Source organism: Haliotis rubra, unplaced genomic scaffold, assembly GCF_003918875.1.
Source record: "Haliotis rubra isolate DU_JTF1 unplaced genomic scaffold, ASM391887v1 Scf21, whole genome shotgun sequence".
NCBI classification, from domain to species: Eukaryota; Metazoa; Mollusca; class Gastropoda; order Lepetellida; family Haliotidae; genus Haliotis; species Haliotis rubra.
The window spans coordinates 1,390,368-1,409,229 of NW_025766114.1; the positions used below are offsets into that span (position 1 = coordinate 1,390,368).

At 38.4% G+C, this 18,862-nt stretch overlaps 1 protein-coding gene and 1 long non-coding RNA gene across 2 annotated transcripts in view; one reads left to right on the forward strand and one right to left on the reverse strand.

The window, feature by feature from the left end:
- Positions 1-2,613, forward strand: part of LOC124276543 (G-protein coupled receptor dmsr-1-like) — a 96,864-nt gene extending 94,251 nt beyond the window's left edge. Inside the window, 1 exon segment of the mRNA XM_046712181.1 lies at positions 3-2,613. Coding sequence (XP_046568137.1) covers positions 3-154 — 152 coding nt within the window. The 3' untranslated portion in view covers positions 155-2,613.
- LOC124276544 lies at positions 1,769-17,982 on the reverse strand. Its single transcript, XR_006898562.1, has 3 exons — positions 17,972-17,982; positions 9,094-9,103; positions 1,769-1,848 (listed from the first exon to the last, which is right to left on the reverse strand). It is a non-coding gene; the product is annotated as an uncharacterized LOC124276544 (long non-coding RNA).
- Between the last annotated feature and the right edge of the window lie 880 nt (positions 17,983-18,862).

The window sequence follows — 18,862 nt, forward strand, 5'->3', positions numbered from 1 at the left end:
CGTCAACTTCATCCTCTACTGCATCATGAGTCAGCAGTTCAGGAACACCTTCAAGAACCTCTTCATCGGCAAGAACAAAACCTTCTTCAGTAAATATCACAAGCAGAATGGGGCTACCTACAGCGTTGTAAAGACTGACACCACCATGGTATAGTGATGAGACAAGGTCAGATTCTTGTGAAGATTCAACACTCCTGAAACGCAGCTGAACTGATACAGGTATATGCCTTGGATAACACTTCACATGAATATATGAGAATGCACACACCATTGGGTAAAACATTCAGTGCCTCTTACTTGTGCCGAGTGAGTGTGGTGGGTGATCTTCAAAAACAAATATTGATCTTCATGGGATGAAGACTTTGTTGGTGGAGATCTCACACTTCAGGAGTATTCTTGTTGCTGTCATCCCATGCTTACCTACAAATGTATTATTCAATATGAACACAACGCGACCTGCTGAAGCATGTTTGATTGTAAATTACACGGTGTCATGAATGGAAAATTTCGTGAAGAAAAACATCTTCATAACTGATAATGGTGAGACGTTCTGATGTCGGACACCATCAACATGGAAAGTGTTCATGTGCAGGAACAGAAGAACAAGAACACTTTGTCAGATCCAGAGCTTCTGGAGGAACAAAAGCTTTGTTAAATCCTGCTGGCAGGATTTGCTTTCAGGATAACTAAAAACTATTGGAACTACTGAAACGTCATAAGCCACTGGAAGAGGTTGTGCGATGACCTTCGATCTTGATAATCTCAACTGATATTAATCACATCCAGATTGAAAGATTTCAAAAGGTTTGTCTTGTAGCATGAAACAGTGACAATGTTCTTGAAGACAAAATGAACTGTATCTATGTACATAGCTTGGGAAGAAGCTGTCTGGAAGCATTGTGATGGCAAAGTATCTGAAGGATTCTATACCTGTGATGACATGGAACCATACAAAGGTTATGCATAACCAAATATTAACATTTGGTGTGCAGAAGAATGGTATCAGATGTGATATATTTACTTTAGGATAATGGTTGCCTTATTTAAGCTTCAGTATGGCTGTTCTTGTGGAACAGTCCTGTAGATTATTTTATCTAGCCATGGCTTGTAGAGACCAAAGAGCCATATGCAAACTCATGTGTCAGAGTGACGTGGCGATAGAAGCATGCATCTTGACTTGTCAGGTCATAATAAAATGTTTTGAAATAGTTCAAAATGAATGAGGCATTTGTGAGGATGATGTATGTTTTTTCTGTAAAAACAGACTTGTTAGTGACTTTGTTCAAGGCCAACAGCATGTTTTCTGACCTTGGGCCTTGACCCCTTCTCAAGGTCATGCAAACATGCTACCAAACATTTTCGCCTTAAACAGTTACTCACAAGTACCAGTCAGGCATACTGGTATTCATGGGTTGTACATTATGTTTCTATTTTGTTTTTCAGAGATGCTGAAAATTATGCATATATATAAATGCATGATGTATTATGCAATATATACATAATATTCAGGTGACAGATAAGAATGGTATTCCCTCATTTGCAAAAAAAAAGAAGAAATTTTAATTCACTGAACTGAGAAACTGAAATTGTGACAAAATTCTTAAAGATGTTTCAAAACAGCATTCATCAAAGGAATAGTATACCAAACAGATATATGGAATATACCATCAAAAAAGTATTACACATGAACAAACATACTATTTTGCAATAGTGAACAACAGCACAGTGAGAAATATTCATTTAAGATGATTAAAATGTAAAGTGTTCAGTAATTGGTAAAAATTTCATACAAATATGTGTCTTCTTTAGTTTTTGTAAGGTTTCAAATTGGATTCTTGGTAATGAATTCTCCAAGTTGTTTCAAGACAAATAAAAACTACCCAGAATAACGGTGTAAATATCAGGTCATACATGATTCAGTATTTGTATTGTACACAATAAACAAATCAAGAAAACATACAGTACCTGAAGAAACAAAACCAAATCCAGAAATAGAGTATGAATGATGAAAAGCATTGATTCAGATTTTTGTTGAATTTATCTATTTGCAATGGTCAACCTTTGAGCAAGCATATATATTTGAAATATAAAAAGATGCTATTGAATATTCTATTTCAACAAGAGCCATTGAAGATCCCTGTGTCAACAAAATGAACCACATTCCATTCACAATTTACAAATAGTGTACATATGACACACATACATAAATTTCATTCAGTTATGAAAATAAAATTGTAAAACAATAAGAGAGACAAGGCATGTTTAAAATATATATTCTATACATGAAATGCATATTTTCTACCTAATATTGAATTTATTTTCAAAAATACAGAAAAAATTAAACTGAAACAGGATTGAATTTGCAAGTGAAGGAATATATCATGTTTATTTGACAAATACTCCAAAATGATGTTGGAAATTGTTTATCGAGATGTGATACTGCCTAATGTTATATTGTACAGTTCATTGTTAATAACATATTTAGTTGTTTGCTTGCTATTGTACTTTTTGTCACAAAAAATGTACCAGCTTTGTACAAACATGGCTTTTTGACATAACTGAGCTCAAGTTTAATTTGTTATGTGACAGTTATTAAACTAATTTAAAATGTCAGAACTGTCCCTTTTCTCTTTTTCATTCTTTTCTCATAATCAGAGTTATTTCCCAGAGCATGTTGAAAGTCTTCTTTTGTTAGCCATGTTACAACTGCAAGATCACAGCTGCGAGGTTTTTACAAATTCCTATCTGATCCTATTTCAAGCTTTCCCCGAAATATGACTCTGATTACTCTTCATTGTGAGGAGGTATAAAAAACGCACTACACGGACTGTTAGCATCTAAATATAGATTTATTGGAACAGAGATCACAAAGTATATTGATCTCTACATATAGTGGAGTTGTCCGAGAATAAAGATTGACTTTTTGGTGTTGTGATATAATTGTCCTACTGTCAAGGTAAAAAACGCATTTGTGGTTTTAGTGTGCAGGGAGCTATGCTTCAGTTGAATCTCAGACGACGTTTTGGATTATATTCTTATACCTTCATCTGGTGAACAAGACCATTGGTCTGAGGTGAGGTGAGGTGAGGTGAAATTGGGTTTAACTTCGTGCTTGAGAATATTTCGCTCATATGACGACGTGCATGCATGTGTATGTGTATGTGCAGCTACTTGTACTAGCCCAGACTTAAGCTGGTTTTATAGTGCTAGCCCACTGAGATACCATGCCGCAGTGAAGCATGAATACCCCACTCGGACAAATTATACTGACTCCGAGCCGACCAGTCCTTATTGTACCCATTAATGCCGAGCGCCAGGCAGGGACTAACAAGTACCATATCTTAACGTCTTTTGGTATGACGTGGTCGGGGATCGAACCTGCTACCTTCCGCTTTCCAGGCGGACGCTCTAACCACTACACCACGGAGGCGGTTACCATCGGTCTGAACACAGACAGTTGGAACAGGCCACGTAAACGTAAACTTGCCTGCAGGAAACTGAGGAGTATGACATTTCCCATGCGGTCAGACCATGTATCGTTGACCATGAGGAAAACCATCGATTCGGATGCACTTGAGTTTGGGTCTTATTTGATTTAGGTTGACATCTCATCATGAGTCATTTTGATAGATCATCCATGCAGGACGTAGGTAGATTGATGAACAGAATTTAATAGTTCATTGAAATAGACCTTCCACACAGCCAGCTGCAATAGAGTTAGATAGTGTAGATAATAGACTTTAAGGTATCACATTAAGTTTCTTGACACATTTACATATGTTGAAAGGCATTCACATTCAGTTCTCCATTTATTATTACACATGTACTTAATTATTTCATCAGGTTAACAAAGAGAATCACTTTTAGTTCCCTGGATAGTACATTTCCAACTTCATATTCAGTTAGTTTAGTTTTAGTTTTCAATTTCACTGCCCGCCAACTACAAGCCAAGATCCAAACCTGCCCCATTAATTATCAGAATCACCATGCCCTACTTTGGCCCTGTCAGCCATCAGATTTACAGCCTCTTCAAGAACAAAGCCAACACAGACGGCACCTTTTCCAGCAGCAAGACAACCAAGGCCCTTCTGCATGCCAATGGCAGGGGCACCAATTTTCTTTCAGTCGCCTGATGGAGGAGTGAGACGGTTCTCTGAAATGCTGTGTTCATCATATTACAGAGGACTTTAGTCAAGGTCTGATACTTACAGCAGCATTATGCTCCAAGGGTTTTAAGTTGCCTCCTACGGGTTGCTGGGGAATCCCAACATTTGAGAATATTTTGATGTTCCCCACATAGGTTTTGTATGTTTGTTTGTACACGCCACATGATGGCAGTCTGTGAATCACTGAGTCCGTATCAGACAATCCAGTGATCCATTAATGCAAACAATTTGAATGAACAGTCCAAAGACCAAAGGTATTCATCCCTTTCTTCTTTGTTTGTTGAAAATCCTGCACTCAGCAATATTCCACGTTATGGTGACGGTCTGTAAATGATAAGTTGGGACGAGACAATCCATTGATCAACATCAAGAGCATCATCATGCGTCAAGCAAGTCAGCGAGCCTGACCACCTGATCCTGTTAGTCGCCTCTTATGACAAGCAGCCATCTCTTATGACAAGCATAGTTGTTAGTAACATATATTCCAATTGCAGGTGCCTCCCACAAAGAGATAATAGGAGGCTGACCAACTAAGAATTCAGTCACTTATATTCCAATGTCAGAGTATTTCACCAGTAATGGTAGCTCTCAGGTGAGTTTTGAAAGGATTTCCTGTTTTGTCAAACAAAATAGACAGTTCTTTATAACCCAGGGCCTAGATTTTTGAAGCTCTCTTAAAGCTAAGATAGTGGTAAGTTAATGTTAATGTATGGCACTTACGATTATCTTAGCGATAAGAGAGCTTCGAAAATCTAGGCCCTGGAGTTTTTTATTAGTAGGCCATGACCTAAGTCTAGTGCCTATAGTATAAAGGTAGACATCAACAATAGCCAAAGGCTGCAAGACCTAAAGTAACATGTGACCTTCATACAGTAAACTTTGGATACAACAATTTGAGAGGGACTAATTTTAGTTTGTTATTAAATTTCAAAGTTTTACGACACATTTTAAAATATGCTGCAATTGGTGAGGAAACAAATATAGGTTTCTCACTCACTTGTACACAAAACTCCATCAATACAGCAATTTGATCAAAAAGAAACTAGGAAAGAAAACAAATTTTTGTTACACAAAGCCCACATTCAAACAGATCATGATTATGGTGTCAACAATATGTTCATTGCTGTATGATTGGTATTGAAGAGGAACACTTGGTTTCTACTTCTTCAGCAGCATGCTGCAACCATCTTACCCCAGTGACTTGTCCTTATAGCGTCCGCCGAGAGGGTCTCTGCTCCAAAAGATGTTAAAATTGTACTTGTTGGTCCCTGCTTGGCTCGGCATTAATGGGTACAACAAGGACTGGTCGTCCTTATAATTTGTCAGAGTGGGGTATTCATGCTCACTGCTGGTATCTCAGTGGGCTAGCACTATAAAACCAGCTTCAGTCTGTAGTACAAGACTACACCTACGAATGCACGTCATGAGTGTTATTCTCAAGCATGCGTTAAACCCAATTTCACCTTAGTGTTAGATAACTGTTCATGTTGACCAGTTAGTGTTTGACTTTAGCTGTATTCCAGTAATATGACTGCAGACACACACAAATGGTCGGTTTGTTGTATAACGCTGTACTCAACAATATTACAGCTATATGGTGTCGGTCTGTAAATAATTGAGTCTGGATCAGGCAATCAAGTGATCAAGAGCATGAAGATCAATCTACACAACTGGGATATGATGACATGTGTCAACCAAGTCAGCGAGCCTGACCACCTGATCCTGTTAGTTGCCTCTTATGCCAAGTATGGGTTGCTGAAGACCATTTCTAACCTGATTCTTCAGGGGTCACACACAAATGGGCTTTACATTGTATCAAAATGGAGGACAGGAACTACAGACCCGTGCCAGTAATATTCGGACACTTGATATCATTTCCATAGATCTTACATGTTATTTCAGTGTAGCATAAATCATTTTCATGATGTGAGTTTAGGATAGATCGTTGTAAAATTTGACAGGCAAATTTGAAATCATCTCTGCTCTGTGCACATAATTTCAGTTCAATTTTCTGACCACTATTTAACTAATGACATCACATTTATCAGCTTACGTATGGTTCCACAATGCACAATCCCATAGGCCGCCATGTTAAAGGAGTTCACGGCACTGTACATATGTTGATTAAATTGTTGCCGTTTGATAAATAAGCAACAGACAATTAAACAGAAATTATGTGATTGTAGGTAAGATGATTCCTCAAAAATGTGCAAAATTTGACTTGGATCATACAAAAATTAAGTTAATGAAAATTATTTATGCTACACTAAATTAACATGTAAGTCTATGGAAGTTACGTCAAGTGTGCGAATATAACTGGCACGGGTCTGTAGGTCTTTGGTGTTAAAAGTACAGGGTATTGAAACACATTATGCTTAAATTTGATATGAGCATGGCCAGCCCCATGTTGTGCCTCAATGTAGAACCATAAAGGTTCAAAGCCTTGTGCTGGGATTCGAGCCATGGACATTCTGATCCGAAGTTGGTTGCCTTGTCCACATGACCAAAGAAGATAATCCCTCTTGGTAAAGAATGATTCATGCCCTGATACAATAATAGAAGGTCGAGTGACCTTGCTCATGGAAAGATAAAGTTTTATCTTGGTCGAGTGAGCATTTGGCCAGGTGCTCTAAAGTACTGTCACAGCATCCATTACTACCAAGCGATAACCTATCACCTTGTAAATAAGAAACACCAATATACATCAGGGCTGCATGGTACTACCAATATTCTGAATTATGCTTTGCAAATTATACATGTTCTAAAAATATTTTTGTGTTCCTGTACAATTGGTAAACAAATCTGCCACAAGTTTCATCATTTTTGTAGTGTTTTACAGCACATCCAACCACAAATACAACACCAATGATGTTTGGTATTGAAATTGTTTTTCAAAACATCAGAAACACGAGCTTTTTTGCCTCATGAAGCTTCTTTCCCTGTATCAATGACAAGATGGTGGCAACTGGACGTGCTGACTTTGACATCATTGCCAAAAAGATGAGAAACTTCAGTTTTCTTTTATTATATTACTAGCAATATTTACTTAAATGTGCAGTAAAATAGGATCTGCAATATTTAACAAACTTTTTTCATTTCGTGAGTGCGACATATCGATACAGATTCTTCTAAAATGCCACTCAAAGAGAATATCATCTAGGTGTATAATCAGAGTCAATAAATGTCAAAAATTTTAACTCTCAAAATATCATAATAAGTTTCTCAATACAAACCTTTTTCGTAACTCATTATGGTATAGCTATTTGGCCAAAATGCTTGAATACAGGAATGTGCAATGATCATATACAAAGTAATTTGCATAACAGGCTCACACAAGGGATGTAGTTATCTTGCCTCAGAGAGTGAGTGAGTGAGTGAGTTTAGTTTTACGCCGCACTCAGCAATATCTCAGCTATATGGCGGCGGTCTGTAAATAATCGAGTCTGGACCAGACAATCCAGTGATCAACAGCATGAGCATCGATCTGCGCAATTGGGAACTGATGACATGTGCCAACCAAGCCAGTGAAACTGACCACCCGATCCCGTTAGTCGCCTTTTACGACAAGCATAGTCGCCTTTTATGGCAAGCACATGGGTTGCTGAAGACCTATTCTACCCCGGATCTTCACGGGTCCTTGCCTCAGAGAAAGCATTTAAAAACAGACATCAGTGTAGGTGTGTCACAAAGACATGAGTGAGTGAGTGAGTGAGTTTGGTGTTACGCCGCTTTTAGCAATATTTTCCAGCAATATCACGGCGGGGGACACCAGAAATGGGCTTAACACATTGTACCCATGTGGGGAATCGAACCCGGGTCTTCGGCGTGACGAGCGAACGCCTAACCACTAGACTACCCCACCGCCCCCACAAAGACATGACAAAGGTCCTGCACAGAATCACTATGCAGAGCTGTGTCCCTAGGGACCGACAGAAAAGTGTAACTGCGGGTTCGAATGACAATTCACCCGATTATTTTCCAAGGTTTGCCAGCATTATACCCAAGAGTCTTGCCGAGGTGAAAACGTGAGACAAGCATCGCCTCAAGCTTTCTGTCCACGTTAAGCTGACACGCAATGATAAAACAAGAATACAGTTCAAAGCCGTGTTGAACCGAACTGACTTACTTTCCCATAATGAAATACAACATTTCTGTGAATATAATGTCACTGTCCTACACAACCCCAGCAAATAATCCGTAATCCCTCAGGAAGTTGAAAACCTATCTTGGACATGTAATAATTAATAAAAGCGGCAGTGCTGTCAATAAGACTTGACATTTTGTCTTTTAATGTCCATAAGCCAAGATTATGCATCCTGTGATTCTCCCCAGTCTTTGTCTGAACCTTATCCCCAAAAGTCACGCATTAACTGCTCGGATTCACAAAGACAAACTGGGTCATGGCAATGGCGTGTGTTACGTCTTGACTCCGCTGTCAGCCGGTGTTTGGTGACACGGGTTTCAGGACGTTCCAGACAAATCCCCTCAAGTGGTAGTCAATGCATATAGGCGAGATAAATGTCAAACTCATTTGACATGCAGCTCTATGAAATCTAATCTGTTTTCCATTAAGACGCATGATAGCTTCATGGATAAAGTGATAGCTTGTCATGCAGAAGAGGTGGGGTTGCCTCTCAAACATTTCTAATCAAGATTTTGACAGACATTTAGAATTCAGTAGGTTATGGAAGCCTAATATATACTGATTTCACCTTCTGTGTCAGTCAATGACAGTGGGTGGATGAGTCACTCCTGAGTTTCTGGGTGTCGGTGCAAGGATTTTGTACCCATGAGAATGAATACACCCCAGGAAGCTGAGAAAAGCTTACTGACACTGAGAAAACAAATGAACCTATTCCAATTAAGAAGTACCATCATGTCAAAACCTATACCCAGGTTAGACACAAGTTACTTGTATTTTCCTGACAGCTGGATCTCTTTAACTTAGAAAAAACAAGGATTGTGAGAAAAACTGTGTGGAGCTGCACAGAACCTGTGCCTGTCGGGTTTCAAACAATATTCCCATTTAACACTGTCAGCACTGGAGGTTGAGAGAGCATAGTGCCAGACCTCTTATTTACCTGGCTAAGCCACATGGTGAGTAAGTGAGTGAGTGAGTGAGTGAGTGAGTGAAGGACGAGTGGGTGAAGGACAGGAAGGACAGAGGGAGGGAGACTCTAGAAATTAGCTTGTGGGGGTCAAACCTGGTCTTCCAGGAGTAATGAGACATAGACTGAAGAAAGCAGACCAATAAAAGTTTCACTGGACTTTGGTAAAAGCATCACCCTGAGACATAAATAGATGGACTGAACCACAATGACTGAGTTTATTTATTACCCACGAGGTCAACGTTGGGTATGCATACTTTTAGCAATATTCAATCGCGTTGACATCGTAACAACTTGACCTGAGATTCTAACGATTTGATTGACAACCGATGACCTCTCAATTAGGTCACATTCTGAAATGTATTGTTTCTTCACAACAAACCTGTGAATTCATGCCCATGTGCATTGGGGATTGCTAACGTTGCCGTGTCCGGGTTTATCTGTCGAAAAAACATAAACGCCAATGTTTCCACCAGTAATGTTAGCCGATGAAGCAACTGCCAAGAAACGAGGTGCTACGGAGTGGTTTAGGCTACCCAACTGACATGCATCGTGGCGTCGGTTACCATAGATGGAAGATTACAGCAGTCAATAAATATTGTTTCAGTACAAATAACCTCTTTATGAAACCGTTTCGGTTTGAAACTGGCATGACAAAAGTCATTTTGTCATTTCTGATAAAATTAAATAGTTTTATACAACTTAAAAGTGTCCTTCCGATTCACTGCAATCTCCCATTGAAGGACACTCGTAAAAATGCGATATATGCCACTTTCAAATTTCATTTCATAAAATAAAGTTATCAGAATGTATTGATCAAAATAAGGAATTAATTGATCAGACAATTCACTATACGCAAAACATGTCTGGTCTGAAGTTTTAAATCTATTTTATTCTAATATCACAAAAAATGAAAAAAACTTCTTCAGGAACTTTCTAATTCAATTTATTTCTAAAAAATTCTGCTTTTTAAAAGTGTTCTTGATTATGACTCCAATAAAACATAATATGATTGAGTCAAGAATTCCATGTTAATCTTGAACAAAGATTTCTCTGGCTCAACCTGTGAGTAGAGTGTACACTTTAAGCCAAAAAACTATTTCAAGAGCACGCGAGAACAGCAAGTTTATTGGAGTGAATATGGTTTTTATGCTACTTTAGTGGTATTGAGGAATTATTCACAAACTTTCAGACATTTTTCATCCAGATGCAAAATATCTGTGGAATTAATCTCCAGGAATGATGTGAAGTGTAGCTTGGTATTTTTGTAATCACAAGGCTACCGCCATCAACTGGCCAAACCCCAAGCCAGGTCCATTATTTGTCTAGGAGCTCATATCGGGGGGAATCATACAGGATTTAGTGGTGAGAACGTAAGATTTGTTAAAAATCAACAAAAGTACAGTTTCATTTAAATTTCTCAGTTCTTGTTTTTTAGCATCAACTGCGTTTTTTAGATTGAAGTGTTGCATATGATGCTGTTGTAACCCTGTCACTAGATCTAAGACTGATGATAGACTGACTGACTGACTGAGTTTGGTTTTACGCCGCTTTTAGCAATATTCCAGCAACATCACGGCGGGGGACACCAGAAATGGGCTTCACACTGATGATAGACTTATAACTATCATTATAATAATGATCATTATATATATTATATATAATGACTATAATGTTATTGTGCCGAAAGTTTGTGTCATTTTAAGCTGTCATGCTCAAAACAGTGTTAACTCCAAGTCACTCACTCATTCACTAGATGCTTCAGAAAACTAACACATGAACAGAGTTCAGGTTCAAGAGCTAGTGAGTGAATTGGGTTTTATGCTGCTTGTTGCAATATTCCAGTAATATCATGACTGGGGATACCAGAAATGGGCTAGCAAAATTGTTTTAAACGTAAACAGATGGAAAGGCATGTTTTAGTTCAAATTAAATGGGTTATTTTTTAAAAACGATATTGAACCTTTGGACAGAAAATATCTAAGTCCAAAAAATCCCTTGGAATATATTTGTTGTCGAAGCAATCTCTGCCTTCAACAGTATTGAAAAACCTTGTTATTCTGGATATATTTTGTTCCTAATTTTACTATTTTTAAGGTCAGTGGATCTGTAAACCAACCCCAAAAAAATGTAGTAAAAAAATGTTTCATGTGTCCTTCACAATGCAATGATTACCGACTTATGTGTAGACTCATTAGGAATAGGAGAAGGACGCTTTCAGTAAGGCAATATAATGCCATGTTGTTCAAATATATGGTATTGAATTCTTGTACGCCTGCAGGTTAGTCTTAATGATGCCATTAGTTGGTAACTAGGTCATACTGTTGAAGTTTGGCTCATCGGCAATAGATTGTGTTATTTTAGAGGTGACTACACATAAACATACATATATATATATGTGTGTGTGTGTGTTTATTTGTATGATACTAATAAATGGTTGTATGATGAAGTGAACATGATTATAATTAACCCACAATGACATACATAAAAGATTCATAGAGTGTTTTTTTATATGGGTAATATCAATCGTGGCTTTGTCAAGTGATATTTGCCGAGGCTTTGGCTTCGGGAATGGAGTTGATAAATGACATATTTAAATACACAAGTGGTGAATTCTAGTATCATGCTTCTTAAACAGGGTTATCCACCTGAACCAGAAACAACAATGTCATTGTATTGATCGATCCTCATGATGTTGATCACTGGATTGTCTGGTCCAGACTTGATTATTTGCAGACCGCCGCCATATGGCTGGAATAAGCTGATTGGGGCGTTCAACAACAAAAGAACGAACAAACACAAACAGGAGATAACTACCTCAAATACTGAACCAAAAACATTTAGCATGTTATCTTTTCGTAAATTTTGAATGAAGATTTTTTTGTGCCAAAAGTTCAGGGTCCCGTTCCTCAAAGCGATTGTAGCACTACCACAGTCGTAAGTCTATGTTAAAGTATGGGAGTTACGATCAACTTTGCACTACAATCGCTTTGAGGAACGGGGCCCAGGTTGATGTCAAACAATGAGAAAATGTTAACTCTACCAAATCCGGTCAATGGCTGGGCAATAGTTGAAGCGTGTTGACAACCCAGATGTTACACGTGCAAATCACGTTGACGTGAATTAATGACAATTGCATGCATCCTGAGGAACATAGAAGGGTGGATTTCGCACACTGACATCACTGTTGCAAGAAACCAAACAGTGATAAACTCCGCTGACAATGGGGCGTCGATCAGGATTGAATGAAAGTCAAATTCATGAAGCTATGGGGGATTACATGCGGGACAGAGTGTAAGACACGTCGCCAGACCCTACCAGGTCCATGAAAGTACAATTCAGCATCTTCGACAATTGGTGCAACAGACTGGTGAAGTTGGGGATTTGACCCAGGTCAGGAAGGCCTCATGCAACCACCCCACATGAGGATCATCATCTGGTGACGTCATCGAGACGTCACAGGACGAGTGCAGCACATCTAGCCAATGAGCTATGACAAGCAACGGGCACATGCATTCATGCCCAGACAGTCTGAAATCACCTGTAGGTTTACATGCATAATGACAAGTAGTTGGCGTGCCATTGCCACAACGTCAGTTTAAAGGCTGAGATGGGTGCAAATTCATCAACGCTGGCGACGGCAGCAGTGGAACGAGACATTATACACTGACGAATCTCGTTTTTGTGTGGAGTAGGCGGATGGCAGAGATTGAGTGTGGCGATGAAGGGGTGAACGGTTCGACACCGCCAACGTCATTCAACGTGACCTCTACGGAGGAGACAGCATAATGGTGTGGGCTGCCATACACTGGAACCTGGAAGGCGGACTTGGTCAGGTAGTCCACTGAACACTCAACGCTCAGCGTTACTGTGACCAAATCATCACACCAGTCGTCATTCCAATCATGCAGCATTGTCCACAGTTCCTGTCCCAACAGGACTACGCAAGACCCCATACAGCGAGACTATAGTCTGTTTGCAGTGAAAACGTACCGATGAATTTCACTTTAAACAAAAAAGTAAATGAAATAAAGTGAAATTAAGACTGCGAATCCTCATAATTTTGCCTTGCCAACTGATCGTTTAAATCTCAGAATTTATTCATTGTAGGACATATGTTGTTTAACAAACGATCATACATTCAAATCGCTGTTATTGGTTTGTATTACAAGGGGGCAAGAGCAGTAGTTGGAACAGTGAAACAAATGCACGTGCGGTTCGTGATGAGCGTTAACTTAGACCAACTCTACATGTACCGGTGTTTCATTTAATGTGCATACACCCTTGTAATACAAACCAATAATAGCGATTTGAAACTATGATTGTTTGTTAAACAACTTTTATCCTAAGTTGAATAAAATTCTGAGATTTAAATGTTCAGTTGGCAAGGTAAAATTATGAGGATTCGCAATCTTAATTTCATCTTATTCTATTTACTTTTTTGTTTAAATTGACATTCATCGGTACGTTTTCAATGCAAACAGACTATAACCATGCACCTGAACTTCTTTTTGGCATATTCAGTAACTGATTTGCATTGGCAACAGAGTCCAAGTTATCTAATTTGCATATCTAATTTGCATAATTATGTAATTTGCATATGATACACGTTTTTATGTCATAAGCTTATGTCACAGATAGATCCTTTATTAAATGATAAACAATTTTATTACCAATAGGATCAGAGATCTTTTGAACATTATGCCCCCTACATGTGGAACTTTCTTCCCCAAGATCTTAAACTTTCTCCAACATTTGATTCATTCAAAGCGAGTCTCAAGACCTATCTTTTCCGCCAGTTCTATGAATTTTTGTACTTCCTATGTACTTTTTGATTGTTGTGCCTTGAGCATGCTGCTAGTGTGGACATGAGCGCATTATAAATGTGCACTATTATTATTATTATTATTATTATAAATACCCAAGTCAATTAAAATTGCACATGCACTTAAGCAACTTTCTCAACATGAGCATAATGTATTGTTTACATCATACCGAAGTGAAGTCATTGCCGATGACATGCCAATCATAAGGTCAGAATGATGTCATTGAGAAATGACATCATTGTGAAAGATATTTGACATCATTCAACAATTTTACTTTTTCTGAAATTTCATTGTGATCAGTCCATTTTTCTGATATGGAGCATGATACGGATAGCATGCTAATAGATAAGAAATAAATTATTACACTTTCATGTGTGTCAGACTGATTTTATGAGACTTGTGTAATAATTTATGCATAACATTTACTTTGCTCGGGAAACACATGAATTTTTATTCTTGTTTAATGTCTCAGTATGACATACATAATCGTATAATAATCTCTGTGTAAATACCAAATATGGTTCACATTTCCAATTAAGTATGATCTTTAAATACATGGCTCTTATGAGCCTTTGAGCCGTCACAATCACTATTGTTGCCATGTTTAAAATGAGATGATTATTAAGTAGCACTAGTTTCCTGTGTCTCCAATGGCATATTTATCTGCCAGTCATATGGGTCAGTAGCAGATGAAAATGTTGGTCAAGGCTAAAATTGACTGTTCCCATTTTGCATGACACCTGGCTCCGATTTCTCGAAACAAACTTAAGTCTAAGTTTTGACTTAAGTCAGAGTTTTTACTCAAATTTGAGAAGAGGCAGAAAAATTCATTTCCCAGAATAAACTGAAATTGATATTAAACTCAAACATAGTAGACAATTTGAGTTTCGTGGATAGATTACTTACCGTATATGACCGACTATAAGTCGAATCCGACTATAAGTCGGGCCCCTTTCTCAACCCTCTAAATTCTTGCCAAAACCATGTAACTCAAGTATAAGTCGGTCCCTTTCCCCGTACGAATCGGTATCGCCGCCTCAATCTTCACGCCCGGACACGATGTTTAATGCGAAAATATATGCATGAATCATTTTTGTCACAGGTCATAACCTAGCACGATACGTCAAATAAATCCCATAATTTACGTATAGGTAGCGATTTCTTGCTTAATATGTTCAGAATAGCATTATTTTACCCAAAACTTTCGTCTACATCTTAAGTTTTCGTTCACGAGGACGGTATCCATTGTAATATGATTGGCTGCCTTTGGAAACGTACAGTATGATATGGATCCCGGTAAACATTGCCAGTTGAGTTCGCAGGGCTGGCAGATTAACACACCTGACCTCGGGATTTTTTTGGGTAGATTAATGAACTCAAGTATAAGTCGGGTCTGATTTTTTACCTTCATTTTCTGGTATCAAATTTCCGACTTATAGTCGGTCATATACGGTAAGTTGTTTGGGCTTTTTTATTTTACAATTACAGTTGAGTTAAAAATTCCGCTGTTTCAAATTGCCAAACTCTGAGTTTGGAATTTGAGTAAACACTTAATTTTTTTCCAAGAAATCAAGGCCTGTTTGTCTATATTGACAGTGATTTGTACACATGATTTGGATCCCTATTGATCACCAGAAATATTTGACCTGTAATTGCTTTGGGGAACATCCCTCTAAACATGTCCACACTTGGCACATTAGTTTGGTACATTCTGAAGAGGACGTCAGATGTGAATACCAAAAGCAATCTGTAAATTTTATCACTTCATTTCATTGTTACTTATGTCTAGAGCAACAGGGGGCAGTGGGGTAGCCTTGTGGTTAAAGCGTTCACACGTCACGCCGAAGACCTGGGTTTGATTCTCCACATGGGTACAATGTGTGAAGCCCATTTCTGGTGTTCTCCACCATGGTATTGCTGGAATATTGCTAAAAGTGGTGTAAAACTAACTAACTCACTCTTGACCTACAGCTCCTGTTTCTGACAAACTGATTTCTTAAATGATTTCAAATCTTTCCCAGTTCAAGAGGACAAGGGGTATATTATCAACACCAATGGCACTACAATATTTTATTATTTTTTTATTTATTTTTTATTATTATAGGATATTTATATAGCGCACATATATCCAGGCAACTAGTGCATGCTCAAGGCGCTGGTATTTTTCCCTCCATCATTGAATGTCAATCTCAACACCACATCGTATTATCAATCTCAACTCCCTGGGGAGTATACAACTCTTGCAGCCACTAGGCGCACCGAGTTATTGTCGCTTTCTCATCCTAACGAGGTACCCATTCACAGCTAGGTGGACTGGGACACATAGTCACAGTACTTTGTCCAAGTTCACTGCACGTTGCTGTACCCGCAACTAGGTGTTTGCACGTATTCATGTGGCCACCATCTGGTCATATACCAACGGATTCGTGGGTTCTTTTAAGTGCACAGGTTTGTGTACTGTACACTAGGGGTTGTGTCAACACTGAAAGAGTCTGCACACAAAGTTGACTCCAATATCGCTTCTCATCATACTTATGTTCCAGATTCCCATGTCATTGTGGTTTCTCAGTAGATTCATAATATTTCTCACAAAATAATCTCTTATAACAAGAAAGATCTAAAATTGTTTGGTGACTTTAATGCCTTGTCAAATCTAATTGGAATTGTTGCTCAAGGCTTCTCTTAAAGTTTCAAAAACAAGATAGAAAATGACATGTTTATTTCAATCACATGACAAATCTAAGTTAAATTATTGTGCCAGACTTACTCTTAAAGTGTCAAAAACAACATACAAAATGACATGTTTATTTGAATGAAGTGACAAATGTAAGGTAAATTATTGTGCCAGACTCTCTCTTAAAGTTTCGGGGACCCTTTCTTTGAGTTTAGAGAAGACAAATTAACAGAGGACCACAACAGACGCCTACACCAACTTCTCCAGCTGTTTTTGCATGTTAGCCATAACTTTCTTGAGTGCTTGACAATGATCTTGGCATCCCTGTTGATTAAAAGGTTTCCGAAAATGGCCAGAAGTGTTTACTGCAAAGTTCTGATACATGAAACAGTGTTAGTCGCAGAAACTGAAAGTATTAAGAAAAGCAATTACTCAAAATGACTTAAAGTTGTTCATTTCTATCAATAAGATTCTTTCACCAATGCTTGGTGTCTAAATCCTAGATTAACTGTTAACTCCACCTTTTGTAAAGCAGAAAATAATTCTAATCAACATGGAACTTAACTTTCTTGATAAAGGAAAACTCTCTTGAACTGGTCAGTAATGCCTTTGTTGGTTTGTATCATGAGGTGGGCAGCTGGGTGAAAGAGGTGAGGTGTTCATAGAGAGATGAAATGCACGTGGGAGAGAGAGAGAGAGAGAGAGAGAGAGAGAGAGAGAGAGAGAGAGAGAGAGAGAGAGAGAGAGAGAGAGAGAAGAGAGAGAGAGAATGCTTCAAAGGTTATGTTTCTGTGAGGTGTTCATAGAGAGATGAAATGCACGTTGGTGTGTGTGAGAGAGAGAGAGAGAGAGAGAGAGAGAGAGAGAGAGAGAGAGAGAGAGAGATGCTTCAAAGGTTATGTTTCTGTGAGGTGTTCATAGAGAGATGAAATGCACGTTGGTGTGTGTGAGAGAGAGAGAGAGAGAGAGAGAGAGATGCTTCAAAGGTTATGTTTCTGTGAGGTGTTCATAGAGAGATGAAATGCACGTGTGAGGTGAGAGAGAGAGAGAGAGAGAGAGAGAGAGAGAGAGAGAGAGAGAGAGAGAGAGAGATGCTTCAAAGGTTATGTTTCTGAATAGATCATCTTCCACTGCCTTGCTTAACTGTGATATAATGATCTACACAGACACATGGTTATTAGAGTATACTATTCACACTTTGCTAAGGATCAAATCATGGATTCAACAGAATACTATTATGTGAATATCAAAGCTTATTGTAAGCATGGTTCCTCTAAGGTTTCAGTATCTCATTGCATTTTTATGGTTACTCATGTATCAAGTGCATAAGGTTAGATTGAAGTGGCTGTTTACCTAAAGAGGTGTTACCATATTATTATTTATCCAGTTTTAAATGGATACAGTTTCAAATTATAAATTTATTTTTAAGTAAAGTTGTAATTTTTTGTGATCCTTAGCAAAGTGTGAGTAGTATATAATAGAGGTGGTGATATGGGGTTTAACATCGTGCTTGAGAATATTTCGCTCATATGACGACGTGAGTATATAATAGAGAAGCTATCCATAAGTGTTTGTAAACTTTATCATTCATCAGCATCTAAGAAATGCCTGTCAACAATGTACCTTTGTGTCTCATTGGCTAGTACTTTAACAGGGCGGTGAGGTAGCTTAGTGGTTAAAGCATTGGCTCGTCATGCTGAAGACCGGGGTTCAATTCCCCAACAATGTGTGAAGGTGTCCCCCACCTTGATATTGCTGGAATATTGCTAAAAGCACCTTAAAAACCACCCAATGCCCAACACCAGGCAGAGCAACAAGAAGTATGTCTATGGCACAACCTGGGATCGAACCACTGGTTGTTTGTGACGGGTGCCGCAGCTGGGGCAGGATACACTCATCTTTTCGCAAATCTGATTCCATTAACACATGGTAATGATATAGTCTGAATACAATGGAATTGCGATGATAATGGAAAGGATCGTGACGCTTTTATTTGTGGCCTTATGGAGAAGGGTTTCTGGCTTTTAGTCCTTTTACACTGCTGTACAAACTAACCAATCTACAGACACTCATAATACACTCTGCTCC